Source organism: Aedes albopictus, chromosome 1 (genome assembly GCF_035046485.1).
Source record: "Aedes albopictus strain Foshan chromosome 1, AalbF5, whole genome shotgun sequence".
Taxonomy (NCBI): domain Eukaryota; kingdom Metazoa; phylum Arthropoda; class Insecta; order Diptera; family Culicidae; genus Aedes; species Aedes albopictus.
The window spans coordinates 242,481,800-242,507,587 of record NC_085136.1 but is presented as its reverse complement, the minus strand read 5'-3'; the positions used below and the strand labels follow the sequence as shown (position 1 = coordinate 242,507,587).

Here is a 25,788-nt window from a genome sequence, read left to right as displayed (position 1 = left end):
ATCGCGATTTTGGAAGATGGTTTCCATTTTCGCAGAATCGAAATGTTGTTGTGACTGGCCTGCTGTCGACACGAGGGGGATTTACTTCGAAACTGCCTGTGGCAGCCTGAGGGAGGTTTTTCGGCAGGTTCAGTTGGATTCATCGATTTGAGCTGACTGTACAAGTTGTTAGCAAAATTACCAATAAAAAAAATCGTTAATTATTTTTATTTCTTTCCATTTTCAGGCACATGTAAAGGATGCAGCTGTAAATTCTGTAAGTATCGTATTTCCTTTCTGATAAATAACCAAGTGAGCAATTTTCTGAGGCGTCTCAGAACAGCACTTCTGAACTTATCTAGAAATCGTCATCTATTGAACAGGACACGCGACAGTACGTATCTTGGATGCCGTAAAAATAGAAGGATTAGAATCCCCTGGGCCCTGGTCACACAAACCTGACCAGGGTGGTCCAGATAGTGTGAGGCTAAGAACCGTCTTCTTGCCTACTCTTTTCTCGACCCACTAGACAACGTCTCTCCGGAACCACTGAGAAGGCATTGCTTCAGAGAGAGGATAAAGGGTGAGTCGTTAATTATTGTGCCACCCTACCTTCAAGCGATTCGCAAATTGTCTACAGTTAACGAAATGAAACCAAATTTTTACTGTAGTTTCGTATATGTATGTATTTCAACTTTTTGGTGTAGGTGTAAATTTAGGATGCGTTTTAGTGAAATTCACGACATTTTCAATTAACGCCCTCCATGTGGACAGGTTCAGGTTCAAATTGCAACAAATAATTAAAGCTCTCTGGTTTGTTTATGCGCATCGTGCCTGGTTTTCACCCAGCTCCAAGCTTATGTTTCACTGACAACCGTTCCTGAAACCTATTGACGAACATTAAGATGATCCGATAATGTATAATCATCAATTGTTCCAAGGCGCTATACCATGATTTTAGATTTTAGCATGTGATTGTACAACATCTTTTTTAGAACTGTGAACTAAATTTATTCTATATCGAGCGGAATCTCACTGATAACTGCTCAATTCATTTTATGTAAACAATAGACTCTAAGGAGAAACTGTACAAAATTTGGTTGATTTTGGTGAAGTAGGAAAAAAAAATACGTTAGTTTGAAAATGGCACAATAATTATCGACTCACCCTTTAACATCGTATCCTCAATGTTAGCTGCGTAGCCTGCAGCCACGAACATTGATGACTCGCTTTGGGGAGTCCACCAAGGTAGCATGCTGGCGCTTAGCCAGTTTCCCGAGTGGTCCTCACCGCTCCCTTTGTCCTTGGAAGACGGACAGGGTCAACCCCACGACTGCGCCCAACTATTTTGCTGACATCAAAAACTGATGCCTTCGTGCAACCAGACCTGACATGCTGAAGGGAAGGGTATCACTACTCTTCAGGCCCTATCAACTGCACCAGAAGGTTGCTGACAGAAGAGCTTCCACCTAACCGGGGGCCCCTTTCCAACCGCGGGCTCGGATCCAACCCAGTAGACCGACGCCACGACAGCAACGCTACCAGGACTTCCTCTCCGCGGCCACTTAATCGTTGTAAGGGTCGATCTCGACCGCAGGGCACCGGTATGACCTACGAAGCCGACTCCGAACCCCTGGACCACCTCTTGTACTGCATCTGGACTAGCCATTCTCCGAGTCCACGCGCCACCTCCTTTGTAGTTCCCAGACGATATGGGTGATAGTCGTTGAAACGGCGTTCCAGCCAAACTCATCCCTACACATCCTCTGGACAAGATTGTCCGGAGTTGTGTCCTCTCTGCATGTGGCAAGCATGCGGTCACGCATTGTGCGAAAACGCTTACTTACCGATCAGGCTAAGGCCGGGGTGGCCTCTTCTGTACATAGTAGCCGTCTCCATTCACCTCGGTTCATGGCTGTTTGTCTCCAGTTCCGCACTCTGCGTAGGGCCCGCAGATCGTCCTCCACTTGGTCGACCCACCTAGCTCGCTGCGCTCCACGTCTTCTTGTACCGGTCGAATGACTCTCGAGAACCATTTTAGTCGGGTTGCTATCCGACATCCTGATGACGTGACCCGCCCACCGTAGCCTCCCGATTTTCGCGGTATGGACGATGGTTGGTTTACTCAGCAGTTGATGCAGCTCGTGGTTCATTCGCCTTCTCCAAGTCCCGTCTTCTATCTGCACTCTGCCGTGGATGGTACGCAACACCTTCCGTTCGAAAACTCCAAGGGCGCGTTGGTCCTTTGCACGTAGTGTCCATGTTTCGTGCTCATAGAGGACTACCGGTCTAATCAGCGTTTTGTAGATAGTTAACTTCGTGTTACGGCGAACTTTATTCGATCGTAGAGTTCTGCGGAATCCAAGGTAAGCACGATTTCCTGCCACAATGCGCCTCTGAATTTCTCTGCTGGTGTCGTTGTCCGCGCTCACCAGTGAGCCCAAGTACACGAATTCTTCAACCGTCTCGATTTCATCACCGTCGATATAAATTCGGGGTGGTGGGCGCGGTAATTCCTCCCTGGAGCCACGGCACGTTTAACCTTCTTATGCTTAGTAATTGGTTGTTGAGTTGGTACACGCTTAGGTAACTATATGCACAACGTTCCTGATCTGTATAGGCAACTAACTGGGTGGAAGTAAGTTCAGATAAACACTCCTAATTAACGCTGATCCGGCTCTGAGCCCAGTCCCCATAAGGGCCATAAGGGCCTGGGCCAACCCTCGGGTGGCCTCTCTGCTTGCATAGATAATCACCAGGATCATTGGCGACTACTTCATCTACAGTAAGGGATATCGGCTCCAAGGGAAGCCAACAGACATGAAATCCATCAACAATAACAACGTGGTCGAGAATGGAGTTGCGGAGAGTGCAGCGTGGAACCGCCACGGTGGGCAGTTCAACGGGAACAAGTGGCGCACGAAGCGGTACATTGCCAACCGAGGAAGCACGAATGACCGGTTCACGCGGGCGCTGAACCGCAATAGGAGTGAACTACCAAAGATGTTGGTAGCTGTCGAACAGCTGGATGAGCTGATCGGCTACACGAGCGGGCGGAGCAACATCAGTAAGGGCCTGAAACAGGGCCTGCTGAAGCTCCGCAAATCGTTGACCCTGGCCAAAAAGGAGTACGATCTCCTATGGTCGAGGAACGTAGACGCGAACAAGGAGGAACGGTCCTCCCAAACGGACAGCTTCCTCTTTGCGGACAGCACGAAACCATGCAGCTCGCAGGGGCCGTAGCGGAGCGGTCAAGCCTCCCTACGACTCGAGCTGCATGGTCTAAGCCTGCTAATAAGTCGCGGCCTAAGAAGCGTCCGGCAGAAATGGGCGTTAAGCCGAAGTGGGAGAATGGAGCGGCCAGCGCGAGTAACCAGGCTACCAAGCTCGTTGCGAAACGCGCAAGGAACAGGGAAACCAAGCCTCAGCAAGCCAATCCCAAGAAGAGTGATGGCCAACCAGACCAAGGGAAGGAGAACCCTTGGATTACGGTTGGAAAGAAAAATAAGTTGAGAAAGGTGAAACGAACGGGGCGACGCGCTGGTCTTCAAAACCGAGGCAGACACGTACGCCGAAGTGCTGGACGCGAATGTAAGAAGCATCGACTGGCACGCAGATTTCCACGATCAAGCTGCCGGTAGGGGAGGCAAACAATGCGATTACAGTCGGCAAGGACAAGTGCCCGCTCAGCATATACGAGCCGCCAGTGGCGTGCTTTGAACAAGGACATGCTGGGCATGCAAAGGCCCCGATCGGTGTAAACTCTGCAGGAAGTGCGGAGTAGAAGGCCATTTCGCCAGGGAGTGCAACTTAGACCGAAATGTATGATTTGCACGGCGAACAAGGGCCACACGACCGGCAGGCCTAAATGCCTAGGCAGGCGAGGAAGTCAAAGTTCGAAACGATAATGCAGGTTACACAACTAAACCTGAACCACTGTAAAGCTGCGCAGCAGTTGCTCTGGCAGTCAGTCTCGAAATCAAGTACAAACATCACCTTGCTAGCTGATCCCTACCGCATCCCAACCGATAACGGGAATTGGGTAGCGGATAAGGCTAAGCTAGTGGCGATCTGTACAACCGGTCGTTTCCCGATCCAGGAAACGATTTCCAGGTCGCACGAGGGCTTCGCAATAGCGAAGATCAATGGATTGTATTACTGTAGTTGTTATGCCCCACCCAGGTAGCCGTTGGATCAGTTCTCAGCAATGCTGGATGCGTTAACAAATGCGCTAGTAGGGTTGAGTCCTGTGGTCATCGGCGGAGACTTCAACGCCTGGGCGATCGAGTGGGGTAGCCGATCGACTTACGCGAGAGGCTGGGCACTACTCGAAGCCATCATCAGCCAAGACTGAATGTGTCGCGAACGTAGGTGAAAAAATGTGACGTGACCTTCTATAGCCCGGGTCTGAACCCTAGGGGTAGACGTAGTAACCTTTACTTTCACTGGTTCCGTCGCCCTTGCAGTCTTCACGAGTCTCACGTGATCATGCTCGACTTACGAAGTCACAACAGAGCCGTTTTCTGGTCCTTACTAATGTTGGACTTCGTGGACGCAAAGTCGATGATCTTGCCAAGCTGCTGCTCAGCAACCTCGATTTCTTCTCTCTATTGGATGATGACCAAGTTCCATCCAGTATCTCCACCGGCTGGCTTGCCGGGGAGTGGACCGGCGCAGCTTCCCGCATCTACGTCCTCGCCAACCCATTCCTTGCGAAGGGGTTGCACTGTGTGGGGTTTCGATCTTCGGATGAGACACTAGGAACGATACCTCGCCGGTCAGGTTGAGTTTTATGAAACACAACCTCTGGCTATCCTGATGTGAGGGGTTGCTATGAACAGCATTTTCAAAGAGGTTATAGAAGGAGGATCAGTCTAGTTCCGCTGAAAACGGGAAAATTCATGCGATGTACCTTGAGGTCAGGATGGGTCAATTTGGTTGAGCAGAAACAGAACCAATACTCGTAGAAGCAATGGCTGTTTTGAAATGAGTGGACATCATCCAAAAAAACAGCTTGTTCAGCCAATTGTTTAATGGCATCGCCGACATCTTGAGTTGTGGCTTCGCGGCGAATAGAACAAAAGCCCAACCTTTTTAGTTGTATTTGCAAGCTGTGTTTCAGGGCCACGATATTTCCTACTAAGCTTTCGAACTGCGATAGAATTCCATCTTCTTCATCATCGGCACAAAGCTCCAGCATCTACTTGTGTACGATGAGGAAAGCTGCCCGGTCCATGTTGTCCAGTTCGGTGAGGAGCTCGACGACGTCCTTCATAGCTTCACTACACTCACCTCGTGGTAGGGCTGTTACTTTCTCGGCAACGCGTTTCAGTCGAGGGTTTTTCGTTCGCGACGACTTTGACGGACTCAACAGATAGACTTCAGTTTCCAGCGACGGCATTGGAGTGGGAAAATATGGCTAGACGCACACTTCACCAATTGTCCCGTATCCGGTTCGAAGGACCACTATGGTGCCCGGAGTATAACGAATGGCTTGTAAAAACTCGGAATAAAAACCAGGCGAACGTTTCCCCAATCTGATTTGGAACGAGATACGAAAAAACGCGTGTGTACGGCTCAACGGATTCATTATAACTATGGAAGAAATGTGTGTAGATCTACAATATAAGTGTACAGTCGGATCTCCTATAAGATGCTGCCATTCATTTTACGCCCACCGAAATCTCCAGGTTGTCTTCCAACCAAGTCAGTTCATTTTTGGAATGTGACATGCCAACCGGAATAGTTGCAAACACTAGCTTTGCAGGTTTTTTATCCGGCATTCTTGCAACATGCCCTGCCCACCGTATCCTTCCGGCTTTGGATGCTGGGTTCGCCGTAAAGTGCAGCGTGCTCGTGGTTCATCCTTCTCCGCCACACACCGTTCTCCTGCACACCGCCGAAGATCGTCCTTAGCAGGTCCTCTTCGAGCATGGCGTTTTGTACATGGTGCATTTGGTGCGTGGGTGAATCTTTTTAGACCGCAGCTTCTTCTGGAGCCCGTAGTAGGCACGATTTCCACTGATGATGCGCCTTCGAATATCACGACTCACGTTGTTGTCAGCCGTCAGTAAGGATTCGAGGTAGACGAATTCCTCCACCACCTCGAAAGTATCCCCGTCCATCGTAACATTACTACCCAGACGGATCCGGTCGTGTTCGGTTCCGCGTACCAGCAAGTGTTTTGTTTTTGAGGCATTCACCACCAGTCCGACCTTTGCTGCTTCGCGTTTCAGGCGGGTGTACAGCTCTGCCACCATTCCAAATGTTCTGGCAATTATGTCCATGTCGTCCGCAAAGCACACAAATTGACCGGATTTTGTGGAAATCGTTCCCCGGCTGTTGGAGCCTAGGTTGAAGCACACCTTCCAGAGCGATGTTGAAGAGTAGGCATGAGAGTCCGTCACCTTGTCGCCTCCCCGGCGAGATTCGAATGAACTGGATAGTTCACCCGAAACCCTTACGCAGTTTTGCACACCGTCCATCGTTGCTTTAATCAGTCTAGTCAGTTTCCCAGGAAAGCCGTTTTCGTCCATGATTTTCCATAGTTCTGCGCGGTCGATACTGTCGTATGCTGCCTTGAAGTCGATGAACAGGTGATGCGTTGGGACCTGGTATTCACTGCGTTTCTGGAGGATTTGCCGTACGGTGATGATCTGGTCCGTTGTCGACCGGCCGTCGATTAAGCCGGCTTGATAACTTCCCACGAACTCATTCGGCTTAGGTGACAGACGACGGAAGATGATCTGGGATAGCACTTTATGGAAGCATTCAAAATAATGATCGCCCTAAAGTTCTCACATTCCAAATGGTCGCCATTCTTGTGAATTGGGCAGATTACCCCTTCCACTCCTCCGGTAGCTATTCGGTTTCCCAGATCCTGACTATCAGCCAATGCAGACAGGTGGCCAACTTTTCTGGGCCCATCTTGATAAGTTCAGCTGCGATACCATCCATACCAGCTGCTTTGTTGGTTTTGAGCTGGTGAATGGCATCCTTAACTTCCCTCAGCGTGGGAGTTGGTTCATTTCCGTCCTCCGCTGCACTGGCGTCGTCGTTCCTTCCGTTGCCGTGGGTTCCCGTGCCTACGTTCTCCACGCCGTTCAGGTGCTGATCGAAGTGCTGCTTCCCCCTTTCGATCACCTCACGTCCGTCCGTCAAGAGGCCTCCGTCTTTATCCCTGCATATTTCGGCTCGCGGCACAAAGCCGTTGCAGGATGCGTTGAGCTTCTGATAGAACTTCCGTGTTTCTTGGGAACGGCACAGCAGTTCCATTTCTTCACACTCCGCTTCTTCCAGGCGGCGCTTTTTCTCCCGAAAGAGGCGGGTCTGCTGTTTCCGCTTCTGTTTGTGACGTTCCACGTTCTGTCGGGTCCCTTGCTGCAGCATTACCGCCCTCGCTGCATTCTTCTCCTCCAAAACCGTTCTGCACTCTTCGTCGAACCATTCGTTCCGTCGATTCCGTTCCACGTACCCGATGGTGCTCTCTGCTGCGTCGTTGATGGCTGCTTTCACTGTACTCCAGCAATCCTCTAGAGGGGCCTCATCGAGCTCGCCCTCGTCTGGCAACGCAGCCTCGTGATTCTGCGCGTATGCTGAGGCGACATCCGGTTGCTTCAGTCGCTCTAGCTTGTACCGTGGCGGTCGCTGGTACCGTACATAGTTGATGACGGAGAGTTTTAGGCGCAGTTTGACCATCACCAGATAGTGGTCGGAGTCGATGTTGGCGCCACGATAGGTCCTGATGTCGATAATGTCGGAGAAGTGCCGTCCGTCAATTAGAACGTGGTCGATTTAAGATTCCGTCTGCTGTGGTGATCTCCAGGTGTAACGATAAGGGAGGCTGTGTTGGAAAAAGGTGCTACGTATGGCCATATTTTTGGAGGCGGCGAAATCAATGAGTCATAGGCCGTTTTCGTTCGTCTGCTGGTGGGCGCTGAACTTACCAATCGTCGGTCTGAATTCCTCCTCCTGGCCTACCTGAGCGTTCAAATCTCCTATGATGATCTTGACGTCGTGGCTTGGGCAGCGATCGTACTCGCGTTCGAGCTGCGCGTAAAATGCGTCCTTGTCATCATCAGTACTTCCGGAGTGTGGGCTGTGCACGTTTATTATGCTGAAGTTGAAGAATCGGCCCTTGATCCTCAACCTGCACATTCTTTCATCGATCGGCCACCAACCGATCACGTGCCTCTGCACATCACCCATCACGATGGAAGCTGTTCCCAGCAATGACACAACATTGCAAACATTATTTGGAACTGGTCTTATCAGATATACTTCCGATAGAAAATGAGCACAAGATGGTTAAAATATCACTGGGGTAACTATTTTCGTCATACAAATTCTCAGAAAACACGTGGCAATTGATTGTTCTCTCCTATCTGATGTTTTCCCAATTTAATCATTTATTTTGGTACTGCTCCGATAAATGCCCCTGCGTTCGAAGAACTGGAAATGGAAAGCGTCAAGAAACTCGTTTCGATTGCAAATTTCCATTTCCATTTCCTGTCAGTTCTGTAGCAATAACCCTCTGCCACGCGCCGTCGTTCATTCACATTTGGCACAGCCAACCGGGCCTACCATCATCATCCAGAGAGCGAACAAAACATCTATGAGAAAGAACGTATGTGGACGCCACCACGCCACCGGTTTCCTGGTTGACTTGACTAACTAGGAAGTCGGGGATGGGTTGAATGGAGCTGGAGTTGTTCGATGCTATTACGAATTCAAACGCGTGTAATCTCCGTTGTGCTTCGTCTAGGTATGGGCGGGCGAACCAGCCGGTGAAACTTTTCTACGGAACTGGGTCGCTCCGTCGTCGCCGTCGTGTGGGTGACACAAATCTCCGTGTTACCATCGGAGGGGTTTGGCAGAACAAGGTGCCAACAATGGCTCCAGGGACCTTCTTATAGTATATTTCAAAACGGTTTAACCACTTTTGAACATGAAAATTAATTTCTTAAAGCGGCGCAGATTTCTATCCTCTGAGACAAAATTATATGGAATACTGAAACAAACAAGGCTACCCTTATCTATTAAAATATATCAAATCAAGACGATCGTGAAATTATGAACATCAGTCCACATTCCAACTCAAACTGTTGCTTCTTCACACCTCTCTGAAAGCGTGTACCATCATTAGGACCCGTAGTCGGCACGGCCCCCATTGGCAATCCCACCCGAGTTGGGAAAGAGGATCTGTAGGCACATTGGCTGCACATTCAGACTCCGACCCGACCAGCAGGATACGAACGTATCGTTGGGGCTTGGCGCTCGCTTTCCTCGCTTGGTTCGGTGATATATGAGATGATAAAATTTTAAATGTAAATGCAATTAAAAAGTTTTATTATGAGCCCCGTCGGAATTGCGCTGTTTAGCGCGGTGCGGTGGTGGGCGTGGGATTACCGGGAATTTCTGGGGTCCGACTCAGACTCTTGGCTTGAAGCCGTGGTTTTTCCCGCTGTTTGAGGGTAGGGGAACAGGCGGGTGAGAACAAACGATGTGAATAATGGCTACATTGAAACAAGTTGGCTCAACCGGATAAGCCAAACAGAAGCCTCCCCCTGGAGGCAATGATGCGTGGGATGAATTGTTAATTCTTCATTTGCACGAGTGAAATTAATGGAGCTTTGCATACATACATATCGCACGGGATTATGATGAATGACAAGCCGGGTGTGAATGTAATGCATTGGAATGGAAAGCAGTATTTCGACTGGGAGAGATTTTTTTTTGCAGACCGCAGGAAATGGAAAGATAATCCGCTTGATGAGTACTAAGCATCGTACACTGTCAGCTGCGGTTTCCAGTGGTATCAAAATATTTTAAACCGGCGGATTTTGACTGGCCGAAGCTGCCAAAAGAAGAAATTGAGCCTAGGTATAAGAACAAACAAGGGCGTAGCCAACTTTTCGGGCAGTGAGTGTGGGGGGGTTTCAAGCACCCTTAGCAAATTTGTGCCTACTGGCTTCTATATCTATACACAATACGATGAAATTGAACATAATAACATTATATTCTAAAAACATTATTTAACCCTTCAGCAGTCACGCTGTTATATTTTGTACAATACGTTAAATAAACTCGCCTGATCTGCATGATTCAACGTGGTGCTGGTAGCGGTGTGCAATTCCTTAAAGATTATGGATTTTCAGGACTAGAATTTCCAGGTTCTTGTATGAGTCCTTTTTAAGTTAGGCAGCCTATTTATTGCACCCATAAATAAATAGAAACGCTCCATAGAAAATCAAAAAGCGCTCCATAAAGAATGAACATATGTTCCATGAAAATGTGCAATGTTACCCATAAATTATTGAAAACGTTCCATACTTTATAAAAAATGTACCGGTAAAACATAAAATTTTCTCATAAAAGGTGAAATTTTGCACAAATTAATATGTAATACTGAAATGCTCCATTATAAAATACAAATGCTCTATAGAAAAATGTAAATGCTCCATAAAAAAATAAAATTGTACCCATAGAAAATTGAACATTGCTCCATAGAAAAATTAAAATGCACCATAGAAAATAAAAGAATTCTCCATAAGTATTATCAAACCGCACCATAGAAAACATGAATTGCTCCATGAAAAATTGAATATCTTCCATAGATAGCATATTCTCATAATTTAATTCGGCAGGGCTGAATTACTTTACATTGCACTGCTTTAGTGGTGCAAATGTTAAAAGTTATGGAGAATTTTCATTTTTTTATGGAGCAAATTGTATTTTATGTGGTGCAGTTTGATAATACTTATGGAACATTTGTCTATTTTCTATGGTGCAATTTAAATTTTTTGTGGTGCAATTTAATTTTCTATGGAGCAATATTTCATTTTCTATGGGTACAATTTTAATTTTTTATGGAGCATTTGCATTTTTCTATGGAGCATTTGTATTTTATTATGGAGCGTTTCAGTATTATTTATAGGTGCAAAATTTCACTTCTAATGAGAAAATTTAATGTTTTACCGGTACATTTTTTATACAGTATGGAACATTTTCAATAATTTATGGGTAACATTGCAAATTTTCATGGAACATATGTTCATTCTTAATGGAGCGCTTTTTGATTTTCTATGGAGCATTTGCAATTTGTTATGGTTGCAATATCGTTTTGCCTTTAAGTTATCATCCGATACTATTCACTGGAGGAATTCCTCCAGAAAATTTTAAAATAATTAAAATAAATCATCAGATAAACCTGGAGAAGTTATTGGGTACTTCTCTGAAAAGATGATTGAAAGATTTCTAAAATTTCCGAAGGAACTCCTGAATAAATTTTTGGAGAGAACCTGAGAGGAATTACTAAAGAAATAATTTGAGGAATTCCCGGAGCAACCCCTGGAAGACTTCCTGGATAAATCCCTGGAGCAATTCCTACAGGAATGCCTGGAGGAAGCCCTACCTCTAGGAATTCTTGTATAAATAATGGGACGAATACCTAGAGAAATTTCTGAACAGATCTCATGAGGAAATCCTAGAAGAAATTCTAGATAAATTTCTGGAGGATTCCTTGGAGGAATCCCTAGGAAAAAAAATCAGAATAAATCTCTTGAGGAATTCCCAAAGGAAATCTTAGAGAAATTAAAAAAAAAACTTGGGGGAGTTCTGGAGAAGTCGCTGAAGGAGTTCCAGGAGGAATCCCTGAAGCAATTCCTGAGAAAATCTCTAGAGAGAATCCTGGAGAAACTTCTAAACAAATTCCTGACGTAATTCCTGGAAGAATTATTGGATAAGACCCAACAGGAAATCCTGACGAAACTCCTGGAGAAATTTGTTGGATGAATTCTTGGCGTTATCCCTGGAAAAATTACTGGAGAAATCTCCAGAGGAATTCTGGGAGGAATTGCTGGAGAAACTTCTGAAAAAATTCCTTGAGAAATTCCAGGAGGATTTCCTGGAAGAACCCTTGGAGGAATTTCTGGAGGATTCCCGGGAGGAATATCTGGGAATATCCGTGAAGTAATTCGTGGAGAATTGCCTGCAGGAACCCCTGAATCAATTCCTGGATAAATCTCTGAAAGAATTCCTGGAGGAATGTCTGAAGGAATCTCTTGAAAATTCCTTAAAGTATTCCTGGAGAATTTCCTGGAAGAATCTCTGAAGAAATCCATTAAGAATTTCCCGATTGCTGACATCATTTCTGAAGGATGTCCAGGAGCAATTCCTGGAGGAGTTCCTGCAGGAATTCCTGGATAAAATCCTGGATAATTGCCTGGAGGAATTCCTAGAGGTATTCCTGTGGTAATTGCTGAAGGAATGTCTAGATGAATTCTTGGAAGAATTACTGGATGTATTCCAAGAGGAATCTCCAGAAAAATTCTTGAAGATTTCTATTTCTATATCTGAAAAAAAAACCTTGAGAAATTCCTGGAGCGCTTATTTCTGGAGGAATTCTTGGAGAAATCCTCGAACGAATTCTTGAAGGAATTTTAGGAGAAATCCCTGAAAAATTCCTGAAGGTATTCCTAGAAGTTCTCCTGCTGGAAGAATTTCTGAAGAAATTCTTAGAGGATTTCCTGGAAGAATCCTTGGATAAACTTCTGGAGGATTTCCTGGACGAATCTTCGAAGGATTTCCTGGAGGAATCCATGGGAAAATCCCTGGAGAAATTCGGGCAGAAATCTCGGAGAAATTCCTGAAGCAATTTCTGATGGAGAAACTCCTGGAGAAACATCTGGATGTCCTGGGGTAATTCCTGAAGGAGTTACAGGAGAAATTCCTGTATAAAATCTTGGAAGAATGCCTGGAGGAATTCCTAGAGTTATTGCTGTGGGAATTGCTGAAGGAATCCATGTTGAAATTCCTGGAATAATCTCTAGAGGAATTCTTGAAAGAATTACTGGATAAGCTTCTAGAGGAATCTCCAGAAGAATTCTGGGAGATTTATATTATTTTTCTATTTCTAAAAATATCCCATAAGATTATCTTGGAGAAATTTCTGGCGGAATTTCTGGAGGAATACCTGGAGAAATCCCTGAAAAATTACTGAAGGTATTTCTGGAGAATGTCCTGAAAGAATTTCTGAAGAACCCTTAGAGGATTTGCTGGAAGAATCCATAGAGGAATTTCTGGAGGATTTCCTGGAGAAATCTTCGAAGGATTTCCTGGAGGAATCCCTGGGAAAATCCCTGGAGAAATTCGTGAAGATACCCCTGGAGGAATTCCTGAAGCAATTTCTGAAGGAATACCAGGAGAAATTCCTGGAAAAATGCCTGGAAGAATCCCTGAAAAATTCCTGGAGAATTTCTTGGAAGAACTTCTGAAAAAATCCCAGAAGATTTTCTGGAAAAATTGCTGGAGAAATTGCTGACATAATTTCTGAAGGATGTCTAGGCTATTCCTGGATCAATTCCTTGGGTAATTACTAGATGATTTCCTGAAGAAATTCTTGGGGTAATTCCTGGAGAACTTCCTGAAGGAGTTCCTGGAGAAATTCCTGGATTAAATCCTGGAGAAATTTCTGGAGATTTTCCTTTGAGAATTGTTGCAGGAATCCTTGAACAAATTTCTGAAGGAATCTTTGGAGAAATTCTTGCAACAATTACTGGATGAACTTCTTGGGGTATCTCTAAAGGAACTGTGAGGGGAATATCCCTGCAGAAGTTCCTCAAGGAATTTTCAGCGAAATTCCTAGAGGGATCCATGCCTGGAGGTAAATCTACAAGAATTCTTGGAGAAATTCCTGAAAAAAAATCGAGAAGGTATTTCTAGAGAAAATTCTGGTAGATTTATTGAAGAAGAGAAATTCCTGGATGAATTACTGTGATAATTTATGATGGAATTCCTTGATTATTCCCTGGTGGAATTCCATGGATTTCTGAAGGAATCCCAGGAAGAATTCCTGAAACAATCCCATGAGAAACTCCTGGAACAACTCCTGGGAAGTTCCTGAAGGAACTTCTGAAGGAATCTCTGAAGCAATTTCTGGAGGAATATCTGATGGAATTCCTGGTGAAATCGCCAAAAAAATCCAAGGATGAATCTCTGGAAGAATGCTTGTAAAACTTCCTGGAAGAATGCCTTGCAGAATTTCTAGTGGAATTCTTGGAGGATTCCCTGAAGTAATTCCTGTAGAAATCTTTGGATGAATTCCTGTAGGATTCTCTGAAAAAAAAACCTTAGAGGCATCCCTTGAAGATTTCTTGGATAAATTTCCGTAGGAATTCTTGGTGGAATTCTTGGAAGAGTCCCAGAAGCAATTATTAGAGAAATCTCTGGAGGAATGCCTGGAGGAAGTCCTGAAGGAATGCGTTGAGGAAAACCTGGAGGATTTCTTGGAGGAATCTCTGAAATAAATCTTGTAGGAATTCTTGGAGAGATCTCTGGAGAATATCCTAGAGACATGCCTGAAGGAATCTTCAGAAGAACTCCTGGAGAAATCTCTAGAGGAATTTCTGGCGGAGTTTCTGGAGGAATCTCAAGATGAAATGAAATTCCTAGAGATATTCCCGAAGAAATTCGTGGATGAATTTCTTAAGAACTTCGTATAGAAATGCCAGGAATAATTCCTGAAGAATTCGCAGATGGAATTCTTGGATAAATTCTGGAGGAATCCGCAGAAGAGTTCCTGAATACACTCCAGAAGGAATCCCGGAAGCAACTTCAAGAAGAATCCCTAAGGGAATTCCCATACAGTTCCTGGAGGAAGTACTGCATTATTTCTTGGAGGAGTTCCTTAAAGAATACAAGGAGGAATTCCTGAAGGAATCTTAAGAAGAGATCCTGGGAGAATCTTTGTAGAAATTTTAAAAATAAGTTGTTCCAGAAAGAATCACAGAAAGAATTTCGAGTTAAGTACTGCAGAAAAACTTGAAGGAATCCAAATACGAATTCCTGGAGGATATCCTAGAGAAATGCCTGTAGGATTAACGGAGGAATCTCTGGAAATAACTCCTGGAGGAATCTCTAGAAGAATTCCTGGAGGAGTTTCTTTAGGAATATCTAGAGGCATTTCTGAAGGAATCCCTGAATGATTGTTTAGAGGAAACCCTGCAGCAATTCCCAGAGGAATCCCTGGAATAATTCCTGGAGGAATCTCTGAAGAAATTCGAGGAAGAATCCCTTAATAAATTCCTGTAGGAATCCCAGGAAGAAATCCTGAAAAAATTGCAGATGGCATCCTGAAGGAATTCCAAGGCGAGTTATTGGAGGAACTCCTTGAGGAATCCCTGCAGCAGTACCTGAAGAAATCCCTGCAGGAGCTCCTGAAGAAACTCCAGGAAGAATCCCGTAAGCAATTCCTAGAGGCATTCCTAAAGGAATTTCGAAACAGTCCCTGGAGGAAGTACTGGATTTATTCCTGAAAGAATTTCAAGAGGACCTCCTTAGATAGTGTTCCTGGGGGAATCGTTCGAGGAATTTTTAAATAATCCCTTGAGTTGTTCCTGAAAGAAACACAGAAGGAATTTGCGGGTGAATTCCTCGAGGAATTCTTGAAGGAAAACATGGAGGAATTGCTGAAAAAACCAGGAAGCAATCCCATGAGGAATTCCTTGATAAATCCCAGGAAAACTTTCTTAACTAATTACTGGAAATATGGAGGAATGCATGTCTGCAATATTTTTTGGTCAAATTTTTGTTGGAATTTTTAGATGGACTTAAAAAAGAATGTTTTGTACAATGTTTTAAGGAACTCCTAGATTTTTTAAGCACATCTCTGATAAAATTTCCTATAAGGATTTCTAGAAAATGTTCCTGCTGAAATACTTCGAATCATTCCAGATTGATTTGTATCTCTAGTGGAATTCTTGAAGGAATATAGGGAGAAATTCCTAAAGAAATCTCTGAAGGAACACTTGCAGAAATACCTAAAAGAATTTCTGTTGGCATTCCTTTGGGAATCACTGAAAAAAATCCCGCAGGTATCCTCGAAAAAAACACTAGAACAATTACTTGGGGACAAGCCCATGCACAAGGGGGGGGGGGGGTTTGGTTGTTGAACCCCTCCCATTACCGACGCTTTTTACACTAGGCGCCCCTCCACCTTTTGCCGAAATTGTCAAAAACCCCTCCCTTGGCGCCACTTCTGTGCACGGGCCTGCTTAGGGAATCTCTACAGATATCCCAGGATAAATTCCCAGTCTGGTGTAACCCATAGAGGAACACTTGAAAAATTCTCTGGAGCAATCTATGATGGAATCACGGAAGGAAGCTATGGAAAAAATCCTGGAGGAATTCGTCAATGCATCCTTGCAGAAGTATCTATAAAAAAAATCTGAAGGAATCGTGGGAGGAATTCTTGATGCATTTCTTGGAACAAACCCTGAAACAATCACTATCGGAACCCTGCAAGATGCTCATGGAAGAATTCACGAAGGAGAAACTCTTGGAGAATTCCTTGTGGAATTTCTGAAAGAATCCCTGATGAATTTTGTGAATAAATGCCTAATGAAATTTTTGAAGATTTCCTTGAAAGTATTCGTAAAGAAACCCCAGGTATTTTGCTCTTAGCATGACGTTTCTTTGAATTGAATACTAGTGAAAATTCGTGTTGCAGTAGCACATAACTGCACTCTATAGCAGTATATGGTTCTACAAAGTCCTTCCTTTTCCCTACCAGAACCGGTTCCGGCATATCTGGTAAATTTGGCACGCTGTTTTTTTTTTTATTCTATGAATAAATATCACAAAATTTAGCCATTCAACCAAGCTTGTAATTTGTTAAAAAATCTAAGATAAGATTGAAGTGGTTCTCTTTGAGAAATATTTGGCGAAATTTCCTGTGGATCTTGAGTAAAAAGGTTTGATATAAATTATTTTGGCTAAAAACCTGAATTATTAAAATATGACATTTTTAGAGTTGTTTTTTCTGGAACTCTGAATTATTGATAATCTTTGAGTTGGCTCAATATTAAAAAATAAATATGGCAGCCAGGGGGGGGGGTGGGGGGGGGGGGGCAGCACGCTATGATGTGCTATGATAATGATGTTCCAGGAGTAAAATTGAGATATTATTTTCAGTATTTTTACCTCTTATATCAAACAAACAAATATCACTTTTTGTTCTCCATATCAAAATATGCTATTATTGAGCTTTTTCCCTCTGCTCGGGCACCTCCATGTATGATCTCGAATTTCTGTTGATATTGGTTTCTGATGATATCATCGGTGGAGCTCAGTATTCGAGATCCAGTTGGGAGGCGACCAGGCCCGAATTTTAAATCGCAGACATCAATTGATGAAAGCCTGTAGCTTCTGTGTGGTCTCTGCTGATACGTACCACGTTTTGCTGGCGTACAACAGCACAGATTTCACTTTGGAATTGAAAATTCGAATTTTGGTGTGTTGACTGATCTGATATTCTTCATTGCACCAACAAAGCTGACCATGAAAATGTTTGACATTTCTCAGGTTATTTTGACAGGCCACACTCATGTACAAAAAAGACGGATAATATATTCTACTTTATCGATCTTGTTGCCGTCCTTTTTATGCTCATGTTTCATCTGTCAAAATCACATGTGAATTGTCAGTCCTTCTGGGGTTAGGATCTTTGGTGTAATAAAGAATGTTTCGTAAACTCGCAAAAGCAGCCCTAGTCTTCTTGATCCATGACCAGAGATGGCATAGGGTATGTGTTCCATCATTAATCTCTCGCTCCTGCTATTCATCCTATTTGAAAACAAGCGATTATGGCACAGATTGATTCCGTTTATTATGGTTTTCATGGGTGCTCACTTCTAACACGCTTCTGGAGACGCATTGTTGTTGATGTATATGTAGGGGTCATTTAAATACATATTACGATCATCGTTTTGCGGGGAGGGAGGTAGCACTCCATTAATTGAGTATACGAAAAAAGCGGGACAGAGGGGGGAAAAGGAGTCGAAACTGCCCGAAAACTGATGGATGTAATTTTGAATGTTTTCATGTAGTGGCATCCTGGTCGTTTTGCACCACTTTCGATTTGCGAATCAGTTTTTAAAACCGCTAAAAATCGATGAAAATGCAGTTGTTCAGTGAATAGTTTTGCTAATGTATCGAGCAAATATTGCCTAGTTGCTGTTACCACTTCGAAAGCCTAACAAATGAGGCTAATTATCATTGAAAACAGTGAAAGTTTAAAAAATGGCATTTTACCCCACTTGACCCTACCCAGTCAACACACGATCGCATATGATGATGCATAGGATGCAAAAGTGGAGGCGATATACGTACGCTTTACGCACGGTTAAATTGAAGCATATGCGCATATAGCCTCCACTTTAGCATCCTATACAACATCATATAAGACTTCGTGTTAGCTGGGTATGCACTGATAAACAGCTCTGTGAACACATCTTCAATGAAATGTGCGCTGCTGTGTTTTGCTACGAATGAAGCCCGGCAGCAAACACAGGAGTCTTTCAATCCTCTAATAAGCGAAAGTGGGGCATCTCAATCGCGTTGCATTGTTCGAAGGAAAAAGTGAAAAATGACGCGTGTTTGGGGCGATTGCGATGGGCATCTCGATCGAGTTGCATTGTTCGGCGGAATAAAACAAAAAGTGACGCGTGTTTATGGCAGGTGCACATTGTCCTTCCTCGTGAAGTGATAAAAATGGATGCAGACTTGGTAGCACACTATTGCAGAAAATTGAAGGAGTCAAGGAGTGGTTGTGGTCATCCGACGATATGGAACTGGGTGAGATCATTCCGAGTTTTTTTTTTCTTTACATCCTGGGTTGGGATGATTTCGCCAATGAATTTTCATAAGGACTCCTGGAGTCTGGTAATATTTAAGAATTAATCTTGTTGCTGATGCTGGCCTAATATTGAAGCGATGAAAATGTAAGAAGAAAGTAATTGCAGTTCACAACAATCATTGAGCAACTAAAAAATAATTGGCTTAATTATCTCAACGGCTGTCGATTACAGGTAACACATGGCACTACTCTTAGTAAAATACATAATTCGAAAACAGCTATCGAAGTTTGAAAGTTCATTCTCCGTATACTCTAATACTGTGAGAAGCGCGTGACTATTTTCGTGAGTCGGTCGGTTTTCTCGATAGGGAGATGGGGATGCGAATATTGAATGCGGAATCAGAAGCGCGCGATAACTTTCGTGGGAAAGTCGGTTTTCACGGTTTAGTAAACGATCAATACGGTGACGCGTTTAATATTGAATGATCTTTGACGTTTGTGCATTACCCTTAGGCCCATATAGCCGAGGCGGTAAACGCACGGGTATTCAGCATGACCATGCTGAGGGTGACGGGTTCGATTCCCGGTCGGTCCAGGATCTTTTCGTAAAGGAAATTTCCTTGACTTCCTTGGGCATAGAGTATCTTCGTGCTTGCCACACGATATACGCATGCAAAATGGTCATTGGCAGAGGAAGCTCTCAGTTAATAACTGTGGAAGTGCTCATAGAACACTGAGCTGAGAAGCAGGCTTTGTCCCAGTGAGGACGTGTTACGCCAAGAAGAAGAAGAAGAAGAAGAAGCATTACCCTTTCTATCGCGACCAAATAAATCATAATCGGGATGAAGACGGTGTCGTGTATTTTCATATAACTAGTGGATCATATCACCTACAAAAAGGTGGCTCCAAGATCCACACCTTACCATACGCTATGGTATGCTATGGATGCTGTGGATTCCACGGTTTCTACACACCGAAAATCGATTGAGGGTTTCAGCAAAATTTTGATGAATTTTGCCGAGCTGAAGGTTTCAGCAAAAATGTTGCTGAATTTGTTCAGTAAACTCTGCTGATCACCAGTAACGTTTTGCTGAACGTACTAGTAAAAACGGTTGTCGAACTTACATTCCTTCCCTTTCCCGATGACCGTAAGGACGTGGCCAGTGCCGTTATTGACTTTAAAATATTGAACTCTCGAATTGTGCACATTGAGAGTTTGTAGCTAGCCCCAAGCACCATTCCTTGGATCTCTGTGCAACTTAGATTGTTCTGGTCAATCACGGAGTAGCAACTACGATGTGTACGGTTATCTTTGCTTTGCTTACTTTGCTTGCTTTGCTTGCTTTGCTTGCTTTGCTTGCTTTGCTTGCTTTGCTTGCTTTGCTTGCTTTGCTTGCTTTGCTTGCTTTGCTTGCTTTGCTTGCTTTGCTTGCTTTGCTTGCTTTGCTTGCTTTGCTTGCTTTGCTTGCTTTGCTTGCTTTGCTTGCTTTGCTTGCTTTGCTTGCTTTGCTTGCTTTGCTTGCTTTGCTTGCTTTGCTTGCTTTGCTTGCTTTGCTTGCTTTGCTTGCTTTGCTTGCTTTGCTTGCTTTGCTTGCTTTGCTTGCTTTGCTTGCTTTGCTTGCTTTGCTTGCTTTGCTTGCTTTGCTTGCTTTGCTTGCTTTGCTTGCTTTGCTTGCTTTGCTTGCTTTGCTTGCTTTGCTTGCTTTGCTTGCTTTGCTTGCTTTGCTTGCTTTGCTTGCTTTGCTTGCTTTGCTTGCTTTGCTTGCTTTGCTTGCTTTGCTTGCTTTGCTTGCTTTGCTTGCTTTGCTTGCTTTGCTTGCTTTGCTTGCTTTGCTTGCTTTGCTTGCTTTGCTTGCTTACTATCGTATTTGGTTGTCTCTAAGAAATTCAGGACTCAACCACAACCTCAGGTAACTATGATCTATCAAGTTTTGAGTTCGAAGAATCTTTAAGGGTCTCTAAGAACTCTCTTGAGCTTGAGTATAGGTCATCGAATCAACGAGGGCTACTAGTTGTTTCTAAGATCATTAAGAATGAGGTTTACTAGTTTACAGCTCCAGGTATCTATGTGCTATCAAGTGGTGGGTTCTATGATTGTATAGGAATATCCGTAAACTCCCTGGAGTTTAGGCCATCTGATCTGCAACTGTAATCAGTGATCTATTGGAGCATTATGAATGAAACTTATGCCTACACAACTTCATGTAGCTATGTGCCAAGTGGTGAGTTCATTGTCAGTTTGAGGATCTCCAAGAACTTCCTTGAGTATAGGTCATCGGATCTACTAACGCATTTGGTTGTCTCTAAGAGATGGCCTTCTATTTTCCCATGGAACCGCTCTGAAAACTATTGATATGCCTTGAAACGCTTTGAAACGCTTCTAGAATCCCCATGAAATCTTCATGAAATTTACCTAAAAGCCTCTGAATTCCCCTGAAACCATCAAGAAACCTCCTGAAACGCATTGAAACGCCTGAAACGCCTTCAAACCCCCCTTTAATCCCCACGAGCCTCTGAGGCCCCCATAACCCTCTTAAAACGCTTTGAAACATCTTGAAACGCTTTGAAACGCCTCTGAAAACCCCTATGAAACCAGCGAGAAATTCACCTGCGAGCCTCTGAAGCCCCCTAAAATCCTCCTTAAACCTCCTGGGACGCCCTACAATGCATTAGAGCCCTCTAAAACCCCTACAAAACCTTCATGAAATTTACCTGAGAGCCTCTGAAGCCCCCTGAAACCCCTCTTACATCTCCTGAAGCGCATTAAAACAAAATGAGCCACGTTGAAACGCTTTGGAACGCCTCTGAAACCGCTATCAAACCTCCGTCAAATTCACCTGCACGCTTAAACCTCCTGAAACCACCTGAAAGGCCACAAAACGCCCTGAAGCGCTTTGAAACACCATGAAACGCTTTGAAACGCCCCCATGAAACCTGCGTGAAACTCACCTGAGAGTTTCTGAAGCCCCATAAAACCTCTCTGAAACCTCCTGAAACGACTTGAAACACCTCTGAAACATACAATTCAACCATCGCGCAACAATAATGACAATGTCGCAACCTGCATTTGATGCGACAATCCACCCAAGGCGACATAAATTTGTCCCAACTTGATCAGAATAGGATAAGGATCGTGCACCACGAGCTTAGAGATTTTTATGCCTTGCAAAGCGATTTTTTGAGCGGTAACTTCGAGTCAGTAAACACTGCAAGGCTGCTGAAAGATCTATCATCAAAAAGTTTCGATTCTGGGTTAGTAATACTTGATTATTCATGAGTTGAAAAGTACGCAACAAATTCAGCTTCCGTTTTATCTGCAACAAATATTTTAGAGATCATGTCATTATCTGTTACCAGTTGGGATAAAAAGTAATCGCGGCGCCTTCTTTGTTGCTTGTTTTATGTCTCTTTATTGTCTGACAATTGTCTTCACTGTATGAAACACAAATGAAATCCATGTGAAACGCACCTGAAAGCATCTGGATCTGGAGCCCCCACCTCTGAAACCTCCTGAAGCGCCCTTAAATACCTTGAAATGCTTTGGAACACCTCTGAAACTCCCGTGAAGTTCACCTGAGAGCATATGAAGCCCCCTAAAAGCCCTCTGAAACCTCCTGAAACGCCTGGAAACGCCTCTGACCCCCCCCTTAAAACACCCCTTGAAATTCCTTTGACCATCCCCCCCTTTACACCTAAAAGCCTTGACCCCCTCCTCTTTGCATCTGCAAGTCGCTTGCCCTTCTCAAACTTCTTTGCAACTTTGTAATCCATTTAGGTGAAGAACTGAATCCTTTTAGGAAAAAAATCAATTTAGGCAGTCCCGACTCGTTACCTAAATGGAGGATCGGGTGTATAGCAGTGCTGTCATGGTAAAATCAGAGCTGGTTACTAAAGGTTTCCAAATTTTAGCGCCCTTTATTCTGGTACGCCTCCAAGGAAATGACTTTACTATTGCGCCGTATTTAGAATTATTTCAGGAAAACTCTTCCAAGCATTATTATTTTACGAAATTTTCCTGTAATTATCGCGAAAGCAACATTTTTGCTGGAATTCCTTTACTGGGTTTCGCGAGAACTCTTCTTTAAACTACAAGAAAAACTCTCGAGGATTACTTCCAGAGAAACGAACGGAAATTCCATTGAGGATTCCTTGATAAGTCCTCAAAAAATACCCAAAGGAATTTCCAAAATTATGTGAAATATTTACAGAAACAAGATTCTCGTCGGGTATCTTAAAAAAACATTTTAGTATCCCTTCAAAATGTATTCCTGTCCATGGATTTCTTTGAAAATTTCTTTAGGTGTTCCTCCAGCTATTCTTTCAGAAATTTCCACCGAAATTTTCTTTTGCACTTCTTCAGGAATTTCTCAAATAAACCTAAAAAATCATTATGAAGTATGAAGTCCATGGGTTTCCTCAGAAATTTCTTCCGAAATTCCTCATGGGATTCGATAACGGATTCTATGGGAAATTTATAAAATTATTTCTGCATTAGAACATGTTTTCTTCTTTCATGTTATTCAAACATTTCTGAAGTAATTCCTCCAGAAATATGGCCAGGATTTTACTAAGAAATTTTTTTGCTAATTCTTGAGACAACCATTCATGGATTTCTTAGAAATTCTTTCATAGATTACTTCAAGAATTTTTTAGTAGCTTTGTGAAATTTTTGAAAATCCCTGGAGAAATATCCGAACAAATTGTGCCGGGTTATCTCAAGCCTTCCCAGGAGATATTCCTAATGCAACCGCTAGAATAAATTCTAAAAAAAACACCGAACAATTTTTTCAGACAATCCAGGAAGGCGGACTCTCCCCTAATCGGATATCTTTGCCTGAAGTGTCAGCTTGAATCTATCATTCCACGAACGGATTCATCGAAACTCCACATTTGGGTGCATGTAGTTTTGGTAGTGAAAGAATCTTCAATAAAATCCCTGCAGAAATCTTAGGAAGTACTTTTGAATCTCTGGAGTAATATCAGAAAAAAATCCCCGGTAAATTCTTGAAGGAATTCAAGGAGGAATGTTTAAAACTTCCTGAAGAAACTTCTCGGTTAACCCTTGGCTGAATTCCTAGAAAAATAAATAATTTATAGGACAATTCCTAGAGAAATCCTTTAACAAAATTCTTGGAGGATTTTCTTATAGCATTCTTGCAAAAATCTTTCTTAAAAAATCCGTGGAGAAATTGTTGGACTTATTTTTAGAGGAAATGCCGGATAAATTTCTGGGGCAATACATCGAGAAATATTTGGAGGAAATCCTGAAGGAATCTCTATTTAAACTTCTTCAGGTTTTAGAAATCTCTGCAGAAGTTTCAGGGCACATTCTTGTGAGAAACTTCAATGGAATCTCAAGAACAATTCCTGAACAAATCGGTTGGAATTTCTTAAGGAATATTTAGAAAATTTTCTGAAGAAACCAATGAAAATTTACTACAAAATCATTGAAATAATTTCTTATCGCTCTAGAAAACTTTGGAGGAATCCTTGGAGAGATTTTCGATGATTTTTTAAGCGAATCTCTAGAAAAATTTCTTCCTAGTGGAATTTTAGAAGAAATTCATATAAATCTACCTAAATGATTTAAAAAAAAGAAGTTCTGGTAATAATTATCAAAATATTTCTCAAAAAAATAGCTGGGGGTGTTTGGAAGAAATCCATAGAAGTTTTCTATGGAATTGAAATCCTTGGACAAATTTAAGGAGGAATCTCATAAACAATTTTGAAGGAAATTTTTTTACGAACGCGTGGAAGAATATCTGAAGTTGTCTATGTAAGAACTTCTGGAGGAGTTTGTGAAAGATTTTCTGAAGTAATTTTTGGAGATTTTTCTGGAGGAACCTTTGATTTTCTTGTATTTTCTGAAGGAATCCGTGGATGATTCTCAGAAAGAATTCTCGTACGGATTCTTGAGATGATTTTTTTAAGAAAACTAATGTAAGTTGTATTTAGATGCAGTTTTTAAGAATTTTTCGGAGAATCTTCTAACGTAAATTCTGGTGGAAATTCTAGAACAAATTCTGAAGCGAAACATGGTAGCGAAGAACTTTCAAAAGAAATCCATAGAAGACTTTCCGAAAGAAATTCATGGAGGATTTTCTGGAGGATTCCATGGAATAATATCAAAAGGAATGCAGGGAGGGCTTTCCAAAATCTGGCCTAATCTCTCGAAAAAATTGGAGAATTTTTTTTTAAGGAATCTATGAATTTTCTAAAGAAATGAATAGAAGAATTCCTGAAGGGATTCTTATGAAAATCTCCGATGATAGAATATCATAATGATTTCCTGAAATATTTTCTGAAGATTCGCTGGAGGAATTTCTGAAAGACGTTCCGAAATATTTTTTTTATTTGTGGGGAAACGTGATTAATCTTTTAAATTTTGGATGCACAACATTTTGAAAAATTACACAGGTAACTTTTCATTTCATATATTTATATTTATATATTTGACTGCTTAACATTTTGTGAAAACATGAGCAAACACTTAAAACAATATAAGAGGCTGTTTCGTCCAGCGGTTGATAAGACTCCTACGTTGTGTTATATTCCCTCGGGGACAGGGCGACGAAAGAACGAACTACCGTTTACTGCTACAGGTTTACGTTTTATTGGCGCACCAGAGGCTTGTCCACACTTCAAAAATCACACAGCGGCTTTTTTATCCGATGAGCACAATCATTATTATATATATGGATGGAAGTTTATCTTTTAATGCAACAATATCGATTAAATCAAAGAGGTGATAGAAAAAAATAAAATTCCAAATTCCCCTTTTCCATGAAAGAGAGCACGCTTGAAATATTCACAGTGATAATATTTCGGTTGAATAAAAAAAAATTGAATGCGCAAACATATGGATAACGAAATAGGAGGTTTTCTAATATTTGGGAGAGCGAAAGAAACTTGTCTTATATCACCAAACATTTGAGGCCTTACTTTGAGATCAACGGGTTTCAAAAACCAGAAATCCTCCGAAAATACATAGGTTTCTTTATATGAGGGCGCCCAGCGTTTGTGGGTTAAACCCTTCCCATTATCCAAGTTCCATATAGTAGGCGCTCCTCCGTCTTCTACTGAAAATTCGAAAAATCCCTTTTTTGCCTCCTTTTCTGTGCACGGGCTTGGAGGACGCGAAAAACATGAGTACAGGTATGTTCCGTTTTTGTCAC

The 25,788-nt window shown here is 42.8% G+C and overlaps 1 protein-coding gene across 1 annotated transcript in view; it reads left to right on the top strand.

Annotated features, from left to right (window-relative positions):
• LOC109412274 (uncharacterized) overlaps positions 1-25,788 on the top strand; it is a 489,623-nt gene that overhangs the window by 101,057 nt on the left and 362,778 nt on the right. Inside the window, exon 2 of the mRNA XM_062846519.1 lies at positions 227-256. Within this exon, the coding sequence (XP_062702503.1) occupies positions 227-256 (30 nt within the window). The remainder of the gene's footprint in view (positions 1-226; positions 257-25,788) is intronic.